Genomic DNA, 21,027 nt, shown 5'->3' with positions numbered 1-21,027 from the left:
ATGAAAGAAACGAAGCATGAAAATTAAACAAATTGTGAAAGTCGTTCCTCAGTTGAATTTAAACAACTCAGCATGTTGATTCCAAAAGTTGTTTCAACATTGAATTTCATAGTGTTATGATTAACACAAACTACATGTTCTATCTTTAATTCCTAATCCACGATTTATCTGTATCCGTTCACGGCAAATCATTTCCCCAATAGCCAATCACCAGGGAGAACAACAAGGTATGGTGCTTGAACACATGGACAAAGTGCAGTAGCCATCATTCGAATATTATGATTCGGTCTCCAGGTCTGTGGCCTCAGAAACCAATTTCCGCCATACATGTGTCATCACAGTTGTCTGTTTAACGTAATCTTAAAGGAAACATGTAATTTATTTGTGTTGCAACCATTTGCCGTGTCAACCGTCAAATGTACCATTAGTCATACATACAAAGGGCGTGGTGGAATAGTCAATTCACAAACAACGTGGTACAGGGCGGGGCGGCTTTAAATGAGAGCAATTCGAACGTTTGTTATATATAGACAGTAGTAAGCCTTTCTCTCCACATGACCGACCGTCGACGACCTTGGGCTGACTGTCTGGATGTTCGGGGAGTAGTCCATTTTCTCAGTTTAACAATGGACAGTAATGTTCTTTTGCTTTGTCAGCATACCCCTTTAATTTAGATAATTAACAAGTATTATGCTTGCTTGTTTTTTACTGGCGTGATAGCTATTTAAGACCAAAGTTATAAATTCAACCAAAAAGTGACACCACCTCAAGCAACCATTGTGTGTCTGTTCTATTTATCACACTGACACAGTAATACGAGCAGGAAGTCAATATTGCGGCTTTAAAAAAAGGCCACTGTGATAGTGACACAGTTGCACTCAAACAGAGCTGTGAACTCACCTTTGCCTGGTACATATATCGTAGTGCCTGGTACAGCAACTGCACCGCCCACAACCGCAGGGCTCTCCAAAGGGTGTCGCGGATTGCACGACGCATCACCAGGTTAAACTACCTGCCCTCCAAGATGCCTACAGCACCCGATGTCACAGGAAGGCCAAAAAGATAATCAATGACCACCCGAGCCACTGCCTGTTCACCCCGCTATCATCCAGAAGGCGAGGTCAGTACAGGTGCATCAAAGCTGGGACCGAGAGAAGCTGTTTTTCAATCTCTCAAGGCCATCAGACTGTTAAATAGCCATCACTAGCATGGAGGCTGCTACCTATATACAGACTTGAAATCATTGGCCACTTTAATAAATGGAACACTAGTCACTTTAATGTTTACATATCTTGTGTTACTAATCTCATATGTATATACTGTATTCTATACAGAAATTGCTCATCCATATATATTCTTATAAACTGGTGGTTCGAGCCCTGAATGCCGATTGGCTGACAGCCATGGTAAATCAGACCATTTACCACAGGTTTGACAATTTATTTTTACTGCTCTAATTAAGTTGGTAACTAGTTTATAATAGCAATAAGGCACCTCAGGTGTTTGTGATAAAAAGCCAATATACCACGGCTAAGGGCTGTGTCCAGGCAGTTACGCCTAAGAACAGTCCTTAGCCGTCGTATATTGGCCATATACCACACCTCCTCGGGCTTTATTGCTTAATTATTCCATTCCTTTACTTGGATTTGTGTGTATTAGGTATTTGTTTTGAAATGGTTAGATATATTGTTGCACTGTCAGAACTAGAAACAAGTATTTCTCTACACTCGCAACAACGGCTGCTAAACATGTATGTGACCAATAAAATGTGATATTGTTTATACACTCACACTGTCTTTACAGCTGTACCATTGAGCGCATCCTGACTGGTTGTATCCCTCTGGTATGGCAACTGCACCGGAAGTCCCTACAAAGGGTGGTGCGGACAGCACAGCGCATCACTGGGGGTGAGCACCCAGCCATCCAGGACATGCATGCCAGACGATGCCCGAGAAAGGCCAGAAAAATGGCCAGACTCCAGCCACCCGAGATATGGACTGTTCTCCATGCTCATGTCCGGCAGGCTCAGACTCCTCTACCCTGGCTATAAGACTTAACTTGCTAACTACTGCTCTCCCTCAAGCTATCCACAAGTCTCTACTCATTGACACCATACACTTACAGCCACATTCACACACCACCTCTGCATCTATAATGATTAGATTTATTACTACCATAACACTGCTGTTCATTGATTATATATTATTACCAGCACTGCATTGTTGGGAAAGAGCTCCCAAGGTAAGAATTTCACAGTATTGTTTTACACCAGTTGTATCCTGTGCACGTGACAAATACACTTTGGGTCCACTGCTGGGCCACGTTTTCTGGTATTCACATCTAAATCTCTGCTCAGGAAGTGCGTCTGTTCATGTGATAATTGTCTACGGACAATTCCAATGTACATGCACTCTAGGCACAGGAAAGACTGAGGAAAGATTGGACATCCTGCGTTACTATGAGGTATTGTTTTAGACAGTGTGTGTGTACAAAGACCATTCATTACTAGCTGAACAACTCAATAGCCGTCTAATTTGGCTGGCATCACTTCCTAATTGTGATACAACGACAGGCCACTTATAAAAAGGTGAAGCAAGTGTCTCCCCAGAATGTGTTAAAAAGCTGTATTTCATCAACAGGAGGAAACAAGTGGATTAGCTGTAGTTTATGGAAACGGCAACCTCAAATTTAATGTCTCTGGAAATAAACCAGCTGTTTGTAAAACACTAACTGAACATGGAAATAGACAAATTACATGTTACTAAAACACATTTCTAACTGTAATTTATCAAACTTGAATTAACTAAAATAGTCACTGCTCATTATAACCTTGACAAGGAGACTAAGGTGAAACTAATGAACCAGCAAAGTACATTTTACACTACCTGCTACAAACGGGTCACAAATAGAATATAAGACAACTGGTAAGTTAAGTTCCCGTCTACCATTTTCTGCTTAATGAACATGACCCAGTACTACAGGTTAACCATGTTCCATTATGTCCCCAGTGGCTTGGCCACCACTCTAAACAGAGTGTTCTTCAGGTAGGTACACAGTTGGTTCATCAGGTCCTTGTTTTGGCCTTCCACCCAGTGGATCTCCACAGCAACATCCTGCTCCTCAGCCTTCACGTTCACCAAGCACTTAAACAGGAAGTGTTGCACAGCGCCAGGGCTCTGTGGCTGCATCACTTCCTGTCCAGTGGCATTGACTTCCTGTTCCTGTGTTTCGGTAGGTACTTCCTCTGTGATTATGGCTTCCTGTTTCTGTGTTGTGGTGAGTAGTGCTGTCTGTGCCAGTATGTTATTGGGTGTTATAGAGGGAGAAGACTCCATGATGACATCCTCCTCTGTCCCACTGTTCTTGACTGGGACACAGCTGGTTTCCTCCTCCTGGCTTTGGACTTCCTGTCCGCTGGCCCGCTGAGAGTTGGCCTGGTTGGTCCCTGACTGTGGAACACTGCCTGGCCCTTGTGCTGCCGTGGGAGTGTGTGACTCTGAGTGTGAGCTATCCGGAATGTGTGTAGAGGAGTGGTGCTGGGCTGTGACTGAGGAAGGGGTGGTGGAAATACCACTGGGGGGCGCTCTGGGCAGCTCTCGGAGGTGTCGGCCCTGGTCTCTGCGTCTCTGTCTCCCGTGGATCCAGGTGTTCTCCACAACAGTCAGGAACAGACTCTGCTCTTTCCTCCCACATGGGACACGCTTGTACAGCACCTGTAGAACATAGATGACAGTTGCTGTGTATTTTGTCTAGGATCTCGGATTTGTATTCCCCTATTGGAAAAACTGGGTTAGGGTGTATGTTTGCAGTAAGGTATGTCAATGAATGAGGTGTGTACATGTAAATGCTTAAGGAGTTGTGTGTGTGTGTGTGTGTGTGTGTGGTGCGGTATGAGTTCCTTACAGTACGAGTGTGTGTGTGTTCTTGTGATTGCTGTATGTGTCTTTTTTTGCATAGAAAAGTATTGGGCATATTATATGTGCATTCAGACCGACTTTTTCCACTTTGTTACATAAGCCTTATTCTAAAATGGATTATTAAAAAAATTCACAATACCCCATAATGACACAGCAAGAACAGGCTAAGAATTTTCTGCAAATGTTATGTAAATGTGATTTCAGTTTATTTTTAATAAGTATTCAGACCCTTTACTCAGTGCTTTGTTGAAGCACCTTTGGCAACGATTACAGCCTCGAGTCTTCTTGGGTATGACGCTACAAGCTTGGCACACCTGTATTTGGAGAGTTTCTCCCATTCTTCTCTGCAGATCCTCTTAAGCTCTGTCAGGTTCGATGGGGAGCGTCGCTGCACAGCTATTTTCAGGTCTCTCCAGAGATGTTCGATCAGTTTCAGTCCGGGCTCTGGCTGGGCCACTCAAGGACACTCAGAGACTTGTCCTAAAGCCACTCCTGCATTGTCTTGGCAGTGTGCTTACGGTCGTTGTCCTGTTGGAAGGTGAACCTTCACCCCAGTCTGAGGTCCTGAGTGCTCTGGAGCAGGTTTTCAGCAAGGATCTCTACTTTGCTCCATTCATCTTTGCCTGGATCCTGACTATTCTCCCAGTCCCTGCCGCTGAAAAACAATCCCACAGCATGATGATGCTGCCACCACCGTAGGGATGGTGCCAAGTTTCCTCCAGACTAGGCATTCAGGCCAGAGAGTTCAATCTTGGTTTCCTCAGACCAGAATTTTGTTTCTCAGTTTTTTTTAGGTGACTTTTGGCAAACTCCAAGAGGGTATTCATGTGCCTTTTTACTGAGTGGCTTCCATCTGGCCACTCTACCATAAAGGCCTGATTGGTGGAGTGCTGCAAAGAGGAGTGTCCTTCTGGAAGATTCTCCCATCTCCACAGGGGAACTCTGTCAAAGTGACCATCGGGTTCTTGGTCACCTCCCTGACCAAGGCCCCTTCTCCCCCGATTGTTCAGTTTGGCCAGGCGGCCAGCTCTAGGAAGAGTCTCGGTTCCAAACTTTATCCATTTTAGAATGATGACCTTCAGTGCTGCAGACATTTTTTGGTACCCTTCCCCAGATCTTTGCCTCGATACAATCCTGTCTCGGAGATCTACGGACTATTCCTTCAACCTCGGTTTTTGCTCTGATATGCACTGTCAACTGTGAGACCTTTAGACAGGTGTGCCTTTCCAAATCATGTCCAATCAATTGTATTTACCACAGGTGGACTCCAATCAAGTTGTTGAAACATCAAGGATTATCAATGGAAACGGGGTGTACCAGAGCTCAATTTAAAGTCTCATAGAATACTTATGTAAATAAGGAGAAGTTATTTTTTATACATTTCAGAACCTGTTATTGCTTTGTCATTGAGTGTTGTGTGTAGATTGAGGAAAACATTTAATCCATTTTAGAATAAGGCTGTTAAAGTAACAAAATGGGGAAAAAGTCAAGGGGTCTAAATACTTTCCGGTGTGTAGATTTATTTTGGGATGGAAAATTGTTTAAATATATAAACACCTGAAACATTGAAAGTATGTAGAAAAGATAAATGGACCTATATTTTTTGTATAATATCAACATTGTTAGTTTTCAATCAACAAAAGAAGAGGTAGACTGTCTGGGAGGATCTATAATTCAAATAATGATGCATTCAGGAGTATTTTGGGCACACATTGATTTCCTTATGTTAGAGCATAACAACTAGTGCTCAATTTCATACATTTGGTTTTCAAAACAACACATTGACCAATGTCTGTTCAATTATTTGAATCACATTTTTCCCTGAGCTCAATGAGCACATTGCACACTTTCCCCTGAGATAAAATCAGATCCAGGCCGAACTGTGCGATGTAGGGAGCTGTAGTTTCCAGCAGGCCAATAGTCTATATAGTTTAGCTCAGAAAACTATAACTATAATTAACTACAATGACCATAATCCATTGCATGTCTACTTGTGCGGTCTGTGTTTCTTTTACGGCTGCTACATTAGGTTAGTGTGGGGCAGACACAGCGAGAGAACGCCGATCATGAGGAGTAGAGAGCAGTTGCTTCACAAGGTATCTCTACCGGAAAATAGATCTAAGTGACTGATAGTTGGTGTTCAGGGGTCATAAAAGTATGCCTGATTTACATTTGAAGTACTACTAAAATAGTAATTTTGAAATATTGAATAAAGTAATCAAATTAAAACAAGCTCTACTCCAACTAACTAACCAAATGTGAAAAAATGTTAGTTAGATTTAATAGCAATTTGTCAGAGTATTTTGTGTAGATCAAAGTGGGAAAAAAAGTTGTTGCATAAGTATTCACCCCCTTTGTTTAGCCAAGCCTAAATTAGGTCAGAAGTAAAACTTTGGCTTAACAAATAAGTTAAGGACTCGCACTCTGAAATAATAGTTCACTGTTTTTAATGACTACCCCTTCCTGTCCCCCATACAAACAGTGGGGAGAACAAGTATTTGATATACTGCCGATTTTGCAGGTTTTCCTACTTACAAAGCATGTAGAGGTCTGTAATTTTTATCATCGGTACACTTCAACTGTGAGACGGAATCTAAAACAAAAATCCAGAAAATCACATTGTATGATTTTTAAGTAATTAATTTGCATTTTATTGCATGACATAAGTATTTGATACATCAGAAAAGCAGAACTTAATATTTGGTACAGAAACCTTTGTTTGCAATTACAGAGATCATACGTTTCCTGTAGTTCTTGACCAGGTTTGCACACACTGCAGCAGGGATTTTGGCCCACTCCTCCATACAGACCTTCTCCAGATCCTTAAGGTCTCGGGGCTGTCGCTGGGCAATACGGACTTCCAGCTCCCTCCAAAGATTTTCTATTGGGTTCAGGTCTGGAAACTGGCTAGGCCACTCCAGGACCTTGAGATGCTTCTTACGGAGCCACTCCTTAGTTGCCCTGGCTGTGTGTTTTGGGTCGTTGTCATGCTGGAAGACCCAGCCACAACCCATCTTCAATGCTCTTACTGAGGGAAGGAGGTTGTTGGCCAAGATCTCACGATACATGGCCCCATCCATCCTCCCCTCAATACGGTGCAGTCGTCCTGTCCCCTTTGCAGAAAAGCCTCCCCAAAGAATGCTGTTTCCACCTCCATGCTTCACGGTTGAGATGGTGTTCTTGGGGTTGTACTCATCCTTCTTCCTCCAAACACGCGAGTGGAGTTTAGACCAAAAAGCTCTATTTTTGTCTCATCAGACAACATGACATTCTCCCATTCCTCCTCTGGATCATCCAGATGGTCATTGGCAAACTTCAGACGGGCCTGGACATGCGCTGGCTTGAGCAGGGGGACCTTGCGTGCGCTGCAGGATTTTAATCCATGACGGTGTAGTGTGTTACTAATGGTTTTCTTTGAGACTGTGGTCCCAGCTCTCTTCAGGTCATTGACCAGGTCCTGCCGTGTAGTTCTGGGCTGATCCCTCACCTTCCTCATGATCATTGATGCCCCACGAGGTGAGATCTTGCATGGAGCCCCAAACCGAGGGTGATTGACTGTCATCTTGAACTTCTTCCATTTGTAAAAAATGTTTTACCCCTTTTTCTCCCCAATTCCGTGGCATCCAATTGTTGTAGTAGCTACTATCTTGTCTCATCGCTAAAATCAAATAAAATGTATTTATATAGCCCTTCGTACATCAGCTGATATCTCAAAGTGCTGTACAGAAACCCAGCCTAAACCCCCAAACAGCAAGCAATGCAGGTGTAGAAGCACGGTGGCTAGGAAAAACTCCCTAGAAAGGCCAAAACCTAGGAAGAAACCTAGAGAGGAACCAGGCTATGTGGGGTGGCCAGTCCTCTTCTGGCTGTGCCGGGTGGAGATTATAACAGAACATGGCCAAGATGTTCAAATGTTCATAAATGACCAGCATGGTTGAATAATAATAAGGCAGAACAGTTAAAACTGGAGTAGCAGCACGCTAAGGTGGACTGGGGACAGCAAGAAGTCATCCTGACATCGCTACAACTCCCGCTCGGGAGAGACGAAGGTTGAAAGTCATGCGTCCTCCGATACACAACCCAACCAAGCCGCACTGCTTCTTAACACAGCGCGCATCCAACCCGGAAGCCAGCCGCACCAATGTGTCGGAGGAAACACTGTGCACCTGGCAACCTTGGTTAGCGCGCACTGCGCCCGGCACAGGAATCGCTGGTGCGCGATGAGACAAGGACATCCCTACCGACCAAGCCCTCCCTAACCCGGACGACGCTAGGCCAATTGTGCGTCGCCCCACGGACCTCCCAGTCGCGGCCGGTTACGACAGAGCCTGGGCACGAACCCAGGGAGCCTGGGCGCAAACCCAACAATTGTTGCCTTCTCACCAAGCTGATTGCCTATTGTCCTGTAGCCCATCCCAGCCTTGTGCAGGTCTACCATTTTATCCCTGATGTCCTTACACAGCTTTCTGGTCTTGGCCATTGTGGAGAGGTTGGAATCTGTTTGATTGAGTGTGTGGACAGTCTTTTATACAGGTAACGAGTTCAAACAGGTGCAGTTAACAGGTAATGAGTGGAGAACAGGAGGGCTTCTTAAAGAAAAACTAACAGGTCTGTGAGAGCCGGAATTCTTACTGGTTGGTAGGTGATCAAATACTTATGTCATGCAATAAAATGCAAATTAATTACTTAAAAATCATACGTGATTTTCTGGATTTTTGTTTTAGATTCTGTCTCTCACAGTTGAAGTGTACCTATGATAAAATTTACAGACCTCTACATGCTTTCTAAGTAGGAAAACCTGCAAAATCGTCAGTGTATCAAATACTTGTTCTCCCCACTATACATCTGTAAGGTCTCTGTCAAGTACTGAATTTCAAGCACCAACTAAACTACAAAGACCAGGGAGCTTTTCGAAAGCCTCATAGGACAGTGATTGAATATCACTTTAAGCATGGTCATGTTAATAATTAGGCTGTGGATGATGTATTAAACCACCCATATACAAAGATAGTTGTCCTTCTGAACTGAGCTGCAGGACAGGAATGAAACTGCTTAGGGATGTCACCAGGAGGCCATTGGTAATTTTAAAACGGCTACAGAGTTCAATGGTTGTGATGGGAGAAAACGGAGGATGGATCAACATTATAGTGACTCCACAATAATGAGCTAAATGACAGCATGAACAAAAGACAAAAGTAATACTGCAAAAAAACCACAGCAAAGCAATACACTTTTAGGCCTAAATTCAACATCAATGAGTATAATCGGACGGAAACCGTACGAACCTCAAAAAGCCTGAATCGCTCAGCACTAAACTCAGCATAAGCCATGGCAAAATGCGTAGAATTACAGGAAATTCGTTTTAAAACCAAAAAATCCTCTCAGCTCCATGGCAGTGTGTGTAGAATTGCAGGACATTCGTTTTAAAACAGCAAAATGTTCTCTCAGCTCCATGGAAAAGTGTCGATCTGAGGAAATTAGCTTTAAAAACAGCAAACTTTGTTCTCCCCTGCCAAGGTGTGTGCCTTTCAAATGTCCTTGCCTGCAACAAATTCAGCTACGCCGACAGGCCGGCCACACCCATCACCTAAGCCCCCTTTTGATCCAGAAAAAAACCCTGTATGTGTTTACCTTCAGGTCACTGAGTGTCTTCTCCAGCCAGGCAGTGATGGTCTCTACAGGCCTGGGGTTGGAGGGACAGCCTATAGAGGAGGCCTGGGACTGCAGCTCCTTCACTGTGGGCTGAAGCAGCATGAAGGTCAGTGGCTTACGAGACTTCTCCAGCTTCCTCTTCTTACTGGGTGGAGACTGAGGAGAGAGAAATAAAATATAAATTTACAGATTGTGGGGTTTACAAAAATAAGTAATTAAAAACTTCTGGTGAAGATGTAGTCATACTTCAATGTAGGTGATAGTGAATCCATATTAAACCTGCCCAGATAAAAATGGTGATTCATGATGACAGTGTGGAAGACTGCTGGTAAATGCACAATATACAGTGCATTCGGGAAGTAGTCAAACCCATTGACTTTTTCTATATTTTGTTACCTTATTCTAAAATGGATTTACTATAACAATTTCCTCATCAATCTACACACAATACCCCATAATGACAAAGCGACAACAGGTTTGTGGACATTTTTGCATATTTATTTAAAACAAAAAACATATACCTTATTTACAGAGTATTGAAGGTCCCCAAGAACACAGTGGCCTCCATCATTCTTAAATGGAAAAGATTTGGAACCCCCTGGAATCTTCCTAGAGCTGGTCACCCGCCAAACTGAGCAATCGGGGGAGAAGGGCCTTGGTCAGAGAGGTGACCAAGAACCCGATGGTCACGCTGACAGAGCTCCAGAGTTCCTCTGTGGAGATGGGAGAACCTTCAAGAACAACAACCATCTATGCAGCACTCCACCAACCAGGCCTTTATGGTAGAGTGGCCAGACAGAAGCCACTCCTCAGTAAATGGCACGACAGCCCGCTTGGAGTTTGCCAAAAGGGACTTAAAGGACTCTCAGACCATGAAAAACAAGACTCTCTGGCCTGAGGAAACCAAGATTGAACTCCTTGGCTGAATGCCAAGCGTCACATCTCGAGGAAACCTGGCAACATCCCTATGGTGAAGCATGGTGCTGGCAACAACATGCTGTGTGGATGTTTTTCAGTGGCAGGAACTGGGTGAGGGATCAAGGGAAAGATGAAAAGATCAAAATACAGAGAGATCCTTGATAAAAACCTGGTCCAGAGTACTCAGGACTGCAGACTGGGGCGAAGGTTCACTGGCCCAGCCAGAGCCCAGACTTGAACCCGATCGAACATCTCTGGAGAGACCTGAAAATAGCTGTGCAGCAACGCTCCCCCTCCAACCTGACAGAGCTTGAGAGGATCTGCAAAGAGCGAGAGAAACTCCCCAAACACAAGTGTGTAGCGTCACACCCAAGAACACTCGAGGCTGTAATTGCTGCCAAAGGTGCTTCAACAAAGTACTGAGTAAAGGGTCTGAATACTCGTAAATGTGATTTCAGTTTTATTTTGATATTTCCCAAAACTCAGAAAAGTTTTTAGCTTCATCATTATGGGGTATTGTATGGAGATTGATGGGGAAAAATATTTAATCAATTTTAAAATAAGGCTGTAATGTAACAAAATGTGGAAAAAGTACTTTCCGAATGCACTGTAAATACTTACTCCCCAACCCTGCCTGTGTATGTGTAACGGATTTAAAAACCGGTAACTGTCCTCCGTTACCAGCAAACATATTGTAATAAGATTAGATACTTTTGAAAAACTAGATGATTACTTTTAAAAAATTATATATTTTTTAAAAGTAGTAGTACACTACACACCCTCAAACTGACACAATTAAGCTTAAACATTGACGACGTTGAGTGAACAATTTCTAAAGTGAAGTCTCACTTCAAATGGTATTAGTCACATGCACTAAATACAACAGGTGTAGGTAGACCTTACAGTGAAATGCTTCCTTACAAGCCCTTAACCAACAATGCAGTTAAGAAAATAACCCCAAAATAATTAAAGAGCAGCAGTAAATAACAATAGCGGGGCTATAAACAGGGGGTACTGGTGTCGAGGTACGTACATGTAGGTAGCGTTATTAAAGTGACTATGCATAGATAGAGTAGCAGCGGCGTAAAGGGGGGGGGGGGGCAATGCAAATAGTCTGGGTAGCCATTTGATTAGATGGTCAGGAGTCTTATGGCTTGGGGGTAGAAGCTGTTTAGAAGCCTCTTGCACCCAGACTTGGCGCTCTGGTACCGCTTGCCGTGCGGTAGCAGAGAGAACAGTCTATGACTAGGGTGGCTGGAGTCTGACAATTTATGGGCCTTCCTCTGACACAGCCTGGTATAGAGGTATTGGATGGCAGGAAGCTTGGCCCCGGCGATGTACTGGGCCGTTCTCACTACCCTCTGTAGTGCCTTGCGGTCGGAGGCCGAGCAGTTGCCAAAGCAGGCAGTGACGCAAACCGTCAGGATGCTTTCGATGGTGCAGCTGTAGAACCTTTTGAGGAACTGAGACCCCATGCCAAATCTTTTCAGTCTCCTGAGGGGGAATAGGTTTTGCCGTGCCCTCTTCACAACTGTCATGGTGTGCTTGGACCATGTTAGTTTGCTGGTGATGTGGACGCCAAGGAACTTGAAGCTCTCAACTTGCTCCACTACTTTACTAGTATCCATGGAAATCCCTCTGGGCGGCTGGGGAATGATGGATGAAGATGTATTGAGGAGGAGAGAAACAGATGAGGGAAGAAAGGGAGGAGGAGAAGAGGAAACAAAATCATTTTGCTCACTCATTCCGTGTGACAATGAGTGAATGAAAGAGAATGTCAGTGAGTGAGTGAAAGAGGGATTGATGGAGAGTGAGTCTTGGACTCTTGTAGATTTAGGCCAGGGATGAGTCATGACCTGCATAACCGTCTCTCCCTTCCTGTGACTGCTATTCTTTACCTTCCACATTCCTCCTTAGCTTATCTTTGTGTCAACACATTGAATTGTGAAGGCAAAGAACCATACCATTAAGAAAATTGAGTTGGTAATATCAAAACACCACAAGGGGGTGCTCCTTCCATGTCTTACACCTCAGCAATGACCTTGGCCCTGCTGTGCCTTGCCTCAGAGCTGCCACGCTGCTATCGTGGAGGCATTCCTTCCCTAAGCAAGTCCCCACATAATAATACCACAGGGCTCTCTACCTTAAACTGTGCTATAGGTTAACATTTATTCATTGGACCATAAAAACCTATTTAAATTCACCAGATTGTCAGATTGGGTCTGCAGTGAAACAATGCAATAATGACATTGCAGTCAGTCAGTCACTCAGACAATATGGCCAACTGACCTAGTAAGCACAGAATGGAGGACTGGACCACGACCTTCAAACTGGTCTTAGATCAGTTATCTGTGAGATGTTTAATTAATGTATTATCCTTCCATAGAAAAAAGGTGTTATCAGACTAGTCAATAGGAGAAAGAATAGACAGTGTCTAGTCTAGACTCATACCTGGACCCAAATACTATTTTTATAATTTAGCTGGGCTAGATTAAGATTGTTCTATTGGTTATTTTGTGCCAGGCAATCACAAAACTACTAGCCCTGCCCATCTGGCACTCTAGGAAAGCTAAAGCAAATGAAAGATTACAAATAGTTTTTGAACCCAGGTCTGTCTTGGGAGTCTATACCAGCCAGGCCTGGTTATAGCTGCTTCATGCGTTTCTGTAGCCTGTCTATACAGCATATCCTTGACACAACACACAGTAACGCAGTACACACACACTCATATGCACGTACACACACAGATTCACACAAACAAAAGCATACACACTGAAAAACACTTACAAGCACATACCAAAAACCACTGACAGGAAAGAACACCTCTCCTCATCTAGTCTGTGTTTGTAAGACTAAGTTCACTCTTCGGTCTCCAGTGATTCATCTTTGCTCTTTCCCTCCCTTTCCATTATAAACCTGACTCACCCACTCCCACCTCCTCATACACTTGTGTGGTCAGTCCACACACAAGAAAAATAGCTTTCTGTATTGACCACACCTCGCTCTAGTCGTCTAGTGTAGCCAGTCTGTCTGTCTCTCTCTCTAGCAGCCAGTCTGCCCCAATTTTCTAACCAGGACTCAAGCCTGGGTGCTCAGCTGAACAAACAGAGCCCCAGCATGGCTCCCCTGATATTCAATTCCTGACCACACAGACAGACATCTCAGCAGAAGAGAGATGGCCATTGAACCTAGCTAGGGCTAGCCCCCTCCCAGAACCTCAATACCAGGGTCTTGCTCCTGTTGACCTCTGACCCCTCCCTAACCATGCCCCTTGCTGTAAATCTTCTCCTGCATGCCAGACATGCACCCTGCTCTGGGCCCACATTGTCACATGACACTCAGAACACAGTTACCAACACGAGCTAGAGCGCTTTGATTTTCAAGTTCCCTCTCCAAGTCGCATTTTATGGTCACTGTACCTTTTCCTTTCGCTCCATCTCCCCCTCTCTGTGTAATGAAGGGATCAGATTCTGTCAATGTGGCTGGTGAGACTCACTTCCTGCCTTACACATCAGATGTCAGAGCGATTGATTGAATCACCAGGTTGTGCTGAAAACACAGGCTGTGGTGCCACGGAGGAGCTAGTTACTAGTACACAGGTGCCTGCTCTAGTAATCCATGGGTTAAGTAGGCCAGACATTTGTACGCTCACTTGCACACAGTCATATGCACAATTCATGCATAGAACCCCCCCCACACACACTCCTCCCCAGTCTGCCTGGTAATGGAGTGCTCCACTGTGTAAGGAGAGGGCAGTAAAATGTAGGCCAATCTTTCTGCTCAACTGCCTTTGTGGTGCAAGGCAAACGAGACAAGAATTTGACTGACACCAAAGGAATCTTCATATACTGCAACACTCCACTTTCCATTGGGCTCCCGGGTGGCGCAGCGGTCTAAGGCACTGCATCTCAGTGCAAGAGGCGTCACTGGGTTCGAATCCAGGCTGCATCACATGATTGGGAGTACAATTGGGCCAGCGTCGTCCCGGTTTGGCCGTCATTGTAAATAAGAATTTGTTCTTAACTGACTTGCCTAGTTATAAAGGTTAAATTTAAAACACGTAATTTAAAAACATCCCCAGGCCTCTCTAGCTCCCTTTTTACTCTAGTTCTTATTCGCAATACTTCCAGCTCTCACACTCATATTGAGCTCTGATGCCCTTTGATCGCTCTTCTCACTCATTCTATCATTCCCTCAGTGGCCCAAGAGCCTAATGGCATGGCGTGCGTGTGCGCACTGTCCTGCCCCGGCAACTGTTGCCTGGATACAGCAAATTAGGGGAGGGACGCAAAGGTCTCCCCAGAGAGTGGGTTGAGTGCTGCCTGTGTTCTCTTATGCAATTGGCTGGAGAATGGAGTGGGATGGGCCAGGAATGCATTATTAAGGAAGTGTGGGGATGTTGGGAACGTCTGGGAATGTCTGGAAAAGTAGCAGGGGTGTAAGTTGGGACATGGCTCTGGATGCCTTCCTTCTCTTCTACTCTCCCACTATAGATGAACTGGTTGGGAGAGGACCCGAGGGGAACCACCCACCAGAGCCAGCTTACCGGAACAGTAACGTCATCATAGAAACTCCAGGCCAGAGCCCAGCGCATGGTCCGTCCCTGGCAGAACTCTGTGTGGGTCACTTTGGGTACCTGGGAACGGAAACAGACCGATACAGAGAACATTAGACAACGCTAATGGAGCAGACGACAACAAGCATTAGCAATACACATGTAGCTCTAGAGGCACATTCCCAGCATGCCCAGGTGAAGGAGCGCAGCACTACATCCTTAAAGGTGTGAACAGGACACATTTACACATACAGCGCTTAGTGCCAGAGCAGAGCACTTGTGAAAAGAGTCTCCAATAAGCATGAAGGACCTGGGGGAAAGATCAGTGTAAAAGACTCTTGAATAGTATCAACTTGGTACCCCCTCCCTACACATAATCATTAAGCAGTGGGTTTCAGTGGGGAATGTGCTCCAGGGATGCAGGTCAGGGACATGGATCTCAGAGGCAAGAAAACGCATCCCTATATGAGAGCGCCATGTTGACCCCTAAACACCCCCTGAACCAAGCAGCGAGAGAACAAGGAAGATGGAGAGAAAGAGATACAGGGTGCAAATAGCATTAGCATATTAATTAGGTCTCCTATTACACCCCTGCGCTGGACGTTGGCTAAGGCTGCACTAACACTAATGACCAGCGACAGCCCTCTGACACCTCTGGAGGTGCGTGGGATGGTCCTCCCCAGTGATTGACGTGTGTGTGGTTAACACCATGGGAGCTGCTGTGCCAGTCATCCCCAGTGAATGAGTCTCGTAATCTCGGAGGTAAGCGACTGACAGTGGCACAGGGCTGGAGACTAACCTCTATAGCCAGTCAGTTAGCAGTCATGTGCTAGGGGCTAATAGCTAGGATAATGGAGCTAATGAACGTTAGGTGCACTGACCTACCGTGTGTGTATGCGTACGTGTGTGTAATATGAATGTTTGTGTGTAGGCCCTGCCATGCGTTTCAGTCACGCAAGGCTAATATAATTCAGCTCAATCAGGTCTGGGCTGTGACATTGCTTAGCCAGCGTATTAGCCAGGCTTGATCCGTTACGGTTCAGAAGGTATCTGATCCCCCTCTTCCGTCTCAGAGGTGGTATTAGAGATTGTGGGAGGGAGTTCATTCAACCCTCCATTACCTCACCTTATCACTGGGTATATATGGGGAATCAGGATATTTTTAACACATGCCAGGGCTTGGTACAGCACAGAGCATCTGTGTGTGGTAACCACGCTTGGTACAGTACATAGCATCTGTGTGTTGTACCCGGGCTTGGTACAGTACATCTGTGTGTTGTACCTGTTTGCGAGTGCTGTGTGTATAAGATCATGTATGAGCATCAAATGTCTCCTCGTCGGAGCTCCCATTCTGAAGACTGTCTCAAATATACGCAGGTGTGTGTGTTTGTGCAACTCACCCCGTGTTTTCTCAGCTCTTCCTTCAAAGGTGCCAGGCTGCACTTCTTTCCCAACATGCAACTGTACCACCTGGAAAAATAATAATCTATTAGGAGTGTGTGTGAGTCCAGCGCGCTGGGCATGAACCCCTGCCTGCAATCAAACAAGCAGCAGATATAGGATCTACCTCTTGCTTCCCTCCATGGAAAAACATCCCAACAGACTTTCTGTAGTTCTGAGGCAAAGAGGTTAGTTGTAATTACTACATATATATGAGAGAGAGACAACAGGGCCAGTATGATTCTCTATGGTGGAACAGAGCTTTGAAGTCCAGACCAGGGCAGATCACTCTCTTTCCTCTGCAATGATGAGAAGTCTACTGTAATCAATACAACAGCATATAGAGTCTCAGTACTAACCAGCAAGGAGAAATACAGAGTAACTTAGCATGAGAGACACAGAGACAAACCTAGCGGGGAGAAAGAGAAACCAACAGTGAGTCAATCTGGATAGAAAAACTAAACAATGCATGACAAACCTTGTCTGGTTGGATTGCCCGTCCTGTCTAGATTAATTAGGCCTAGATACTATATATCTATGAGCAATGCTGTGTATGGTGAGGATGGCGTGTTTATTGTTGTAGTAATGTCACAATATTTTTAAGAGATTCTCCGGTACTCTTGTGTAGTTCTGAAAGTAGTGTTTTCGGTCCCCGAAAATTGTGTACTGCCACATGTGCTCTGCTCTGTGTTTATGGTGTGTACAATGTCAACATTTAGGATCATTATGTTTGATGTACAAGTTACAAGATTACATGGCTTGTGTGATTATTGTGAAGAGAATTCGCCAGGGCACTCATGACTCCTTTCTATGCTTACCAAAATTACAAATTGGTTTCTCTGAATTGCCTTGTGAAAGCTTAACACTGCAAGATCATATTTTCAAACTTGGCTAGTCATATTGGCATAAGGGGTAAGGGTGAGAGGGTTTTGGTTAGGGGTAAGGGTGGGAGTGAGTTTTGGGTAGGGGTGCAAAGGCCTCGCCTCAAGTGGCACCATGAAATATTGAGGACCTGTAATATCCCCAGATGTTCCCCACTTTGTCATGCAGAGAGGAGGCTGAACATCCATGTTAACACACACAGACAGAAGCAGTCAGATTCTTAGCAAAGTTCTACATTTATTTTCAAGCTATTCCTTCCAAGAGTACAAAGACCGGTGATTACAACGTTATTACCCTCTCCACATAGCTAGTGATTATCAGATCAATGACGAGCAAAGGGCATCTCGTTGAAAAGGGGGACTTTCCTGGCTGGTGGTTGGGGTGTGTGTATGACTGTCTGGTGAGAGTCATTCCGGTTTAGTGTTTTTGAGGGGGGGGGGGGGGGGGTCGTGAGTCTCAGAGGACCAATCAGATGGGCTGGCTTGGTTTCCGTGGACACCTGGTGGTAGCTCTGCTGTCCCAGCATGCAGTGTGTGGAGTGACAGCCTGCTACTGCTGCCTTGGCCCCGGTCTCAAACAAACTACACACACTGCAGGGGAGGAGAGGAACGAACAGAAGCGGGAGACTAGAGCAGGCACACCTTCCCCTGTGGCAGACATTCAACACCAGCCAAGCACACCGGTGTGAACACACAGACACATGCAGGCAAACAGACACAGAGCGAGATGGACACTTTTCCCCCTGTGAGGGCCACTCAACTTTCACACCGACACACTCTCCTGTGGGTGACAATCACCTTTACACACAAAAAATATGGTAGTGACACAGTGCAACACACTCGTACACATACAATCACACACCTTCCAAGTCAGCCACTTGTCTCGGTCACCACGCGCGCAGTGTGATCAAATCTAATTCACTCTCACACACACACACACACACACACCTGTTCCCTATGGCCATGCAGATACTGCCGTGGGGGTGGGTGACTGTTTACTCCTGGTGCCAATTCATTAAACAAACTCTGGGTGACATCTCCATCCCATCGTTCTGCTCTCCTCCATCAGTGGCCCTCTATCATCCTTCCTTGCCTTACATCCTAAATGAAAGGGTGCATTTGTAACAGAAGGTAATGAACAAACACCCACCAACTGATAAATAGGCTTTTCTATATTATATTCAATAGGCAGAGCTTTGAAAAACTACAAACCTCAGATGTCTCACTTCCTGGTTGGATTTTTCTCAGGTTTTCACCTGCCATATGAGTTATGTTATACTCACAGACATCCTTCAAACAGTTTTAGAAATGTCAGTGTTTTCTATCCAATAATAATATGCATATATTAGCATCTGGGACAGAGTAGGAGGCAGTTTGCTCTGGGCACGCTATTCATCCAAAAGTGAAAATGCTGACCCCTATCCCAAATAGTTAAACACTGTTTCCCATGCTTGTTCAATTAACCATAAACAATTAATGAACATGCACCTGTGGAACGGTCCTTAAGACACTAACAGCTTACAGATGGTCACAGTTATGAAAACTTCGGACACTAGAGAGGCCTTTCTACCGAATCTGAAAAACACCAAAAGAAAGATGCCCAGGGTCCCTGCTCATCTGCGTGAACGTGCCTTAGGCATGCTGCAAGGAGGCATGAGGAAGGCAGATGTGGCCAGGGCAATAAATTGCAATGACCGTACTGTGAGACGCCTAGATAGCGCTACAGGGAGACAGGACGGACAGTTGATCGTCCTAGCAGTGGCAGACCACGTGTAACACCACCTACACAGGAATCGGTACATCCAAACATCACACCTACAGGACAGGTACAGGATGGCTACAACAACTTCCTGGGTTACACCAGGAACGCACCATCCCTCCATCAGTGTTCAGACAGTCCGCAATAGGCTGAGAGAGGCTGGACTGAGGGCTTGTAGGCCTGTTGTAAGGCAAGTCCTCACACCAGGGGTGATGGTCGGATTTGCGTTTATCGTCAAAGGAATGAGCGTTACACCGAGGCCTGTACTCTGGAGCAAGGGATCAATTTGGAGGTGGAGGGTCCGTCATGGTGATAAAATAATTTATATGTTTAAAGATAATGGTTAAATAATTCTACCCTGAAACCTAACTATTAGAGATTACAGTTTATGTAGCAGGTATGAGGAATAATTCAAGTATTAAACGTAAATCCAACAAGGATCAAAGGAGGCCCAGAAGGGGGAGAAATGTGTGCCTAAGAAGATACTGAGCACAATTAAACTGTGTTTGACCCGACCCAGCTAGAACTCTTGGAAATTTATGATGGGACAGGGAGTACCCCTCAAGGTTTCCCTAATCTCTGGGGAATGGAACTGTCGGCTGGGTAGTGATATACAGTGGTGAGAACTATGGAGAAGAATATAACTCACCTAATGTTCGTGTGCGTACGTAAGGTGTATGGTATAAAATGGATGTCTTTGTATAATGAACTGGAGAGTGCTCTCGTGAATAAACATTTTGACTATTGTAAGCTGGGAATTCTGTCCATTTCATCTTAACTAGAACCTTAACAAACACTGGGTTGCAGACCTAGTAGATTAATTTAATATTTATGAACATTCATAACAAAATTCTCATATCACATGGTCTGGGGCGGTGTGTCACAGCATCATCGGACTGAGCTTGTTGTCATTGCAGGCAATCTCAACGCTGTGCCCTTCCTACAGGCTCATCCTTACATGACCCTCCAGCATGACAATGACACCAGCCATACTGCTCGTTCTGTGTGTGATTTCCTGCAAGACAGGAATGTCAGTGTTCTGTCATGGCCAGCGAAGAGCCCGGATCTCAATCCCATTGAGCACATCTGGGATCTGTTGGATCAGAGGGTGAGGGCTAGGGCCATTCCCCCCCAGAAATGTCCAGGAACTTGCAGGTGCCTTGGTGGAAGAGTGGGGTAACATCTCACAGCAATAACTGGCAAATCTGGTGCAGTCCTTGAAGAGGAGATGCACTGCAGTACTTAATGCAGCTTGTGGCCACACCAGATACTGACTGTTACTTTTGATTTTGACCCCCCCCCTTTGTTCAGGGACACATTATTCAATTTCTGTTAGTCACATGTCTGTGGAACTTGTTCAGTTTATGTCTCAGTTGTTGAATCTTGTTATGTTCATTCAAATAGGTGACGTTTCTTTTTTTGCTGAGTTTATAAAGCATGACCAATCGGAAACCAGCGTGATGCGGTCTTGAACGCTACTCCACCACACCCAGTGTACTGATGGGGACCAATGTGTGGTGTGTTTGTGTGTACTACGCGTGCACGTCCTACGTGTCCTACTCTCTCTCTCACCGCAGGCGTGTCTTGAGCTGCAGGCTGTCGTGGATGATCCTCTTGACAAACTCCAGCTCTCCTCCCTCAGCCATGATCTCCGTCACCCCACCTGTGTTCACTGAGCTGGGGGGAGGACGACGAGAGTTCCTGGAATTTACCCCCTGGGGAGGAGGACGGAGAGAAAGGGGGAGAGGGGAGGAACAGGGTGGGGGAGAAGGAGAGGAAAACAGAGGCATGGGGCGAGAAAGTAAAGGGTAGGAGAAAAAGGGCGTGACAGAAAAGGTAAAGAAATGAAAAGAGAAAAATAGAGGGGGAGGTGAACAGTGAATAAATTCGATTTATAAAGCCGTT

General features: G+C 45.1%; 1 protein-coding gene across 3 annotated transcripts in view; it reads right to left on the bottom strand.

Annotated features, from left to right (window-relative positions):
* Positions 1 to 2,610: 2,610 nt before the first annotated feature.
* LOC139383176 (RNA N(6)-adenosine-methyltransferase mettl16-like) overlaps positions 2,611 to 21,027 on the bottom strand; it is a 33,386-nt gene continuing 14,969 nt past the window's right edge. For all 3 annotated transcript variants that reach the window (XM_071127566.1, XM_071127565.1, XM_071127567.1), the window contains exons 6-10: positions 20,695 to 20,837; positions 16,443 to 16,512; positions 15,034 to 15,123; positions 9,549 to 9,725; positions 2,611 to 3,713 (exon numbers count right to left, since the gene is read on the bottom strand). In XM_071127566.1, coding sequence (XP_070983667.1) covers positions 2,997 to 3,713; positions 9,549 to 9,725; positions 15,034 to 15,123; positions 16,443 to 16,512; positions 20,695 to 20,837 — 1,197 coding nt within the window. In that variant the 3' untranslated portion in view covers positions 2,611 to 2,996. The remainder of the gene's footprint in view (positions 3,714 to 9,548; positions 9,726 to 15,033; positions 15,124 to 16,442; positions 16,513 to 20,694; positions 20,838 to 21,027) is intronic.

The sequence above is a fragment of the Oncorhynchus clarkii genome, chromosome 24 (assembly GCF_045791955.1).
Source record: "Oncorhynchus clarkii lewisi isolate Uvic-CL-2024 chromosome 24, UVic_Ocla_1.0, whole genome shotgun sequence".
In the NCBI taxonomy this organism is placed as follows: domain Eukaryota; kingdom Metazoa; phylum Chordata; class Actinopteri; order Salmoniformes; family Salmonidae; genus Oncorhynchus; species Oncorhynchus clarkii.
This window is presented reverse-complemented; position numbering and strand designations above follow the sequence as displayed.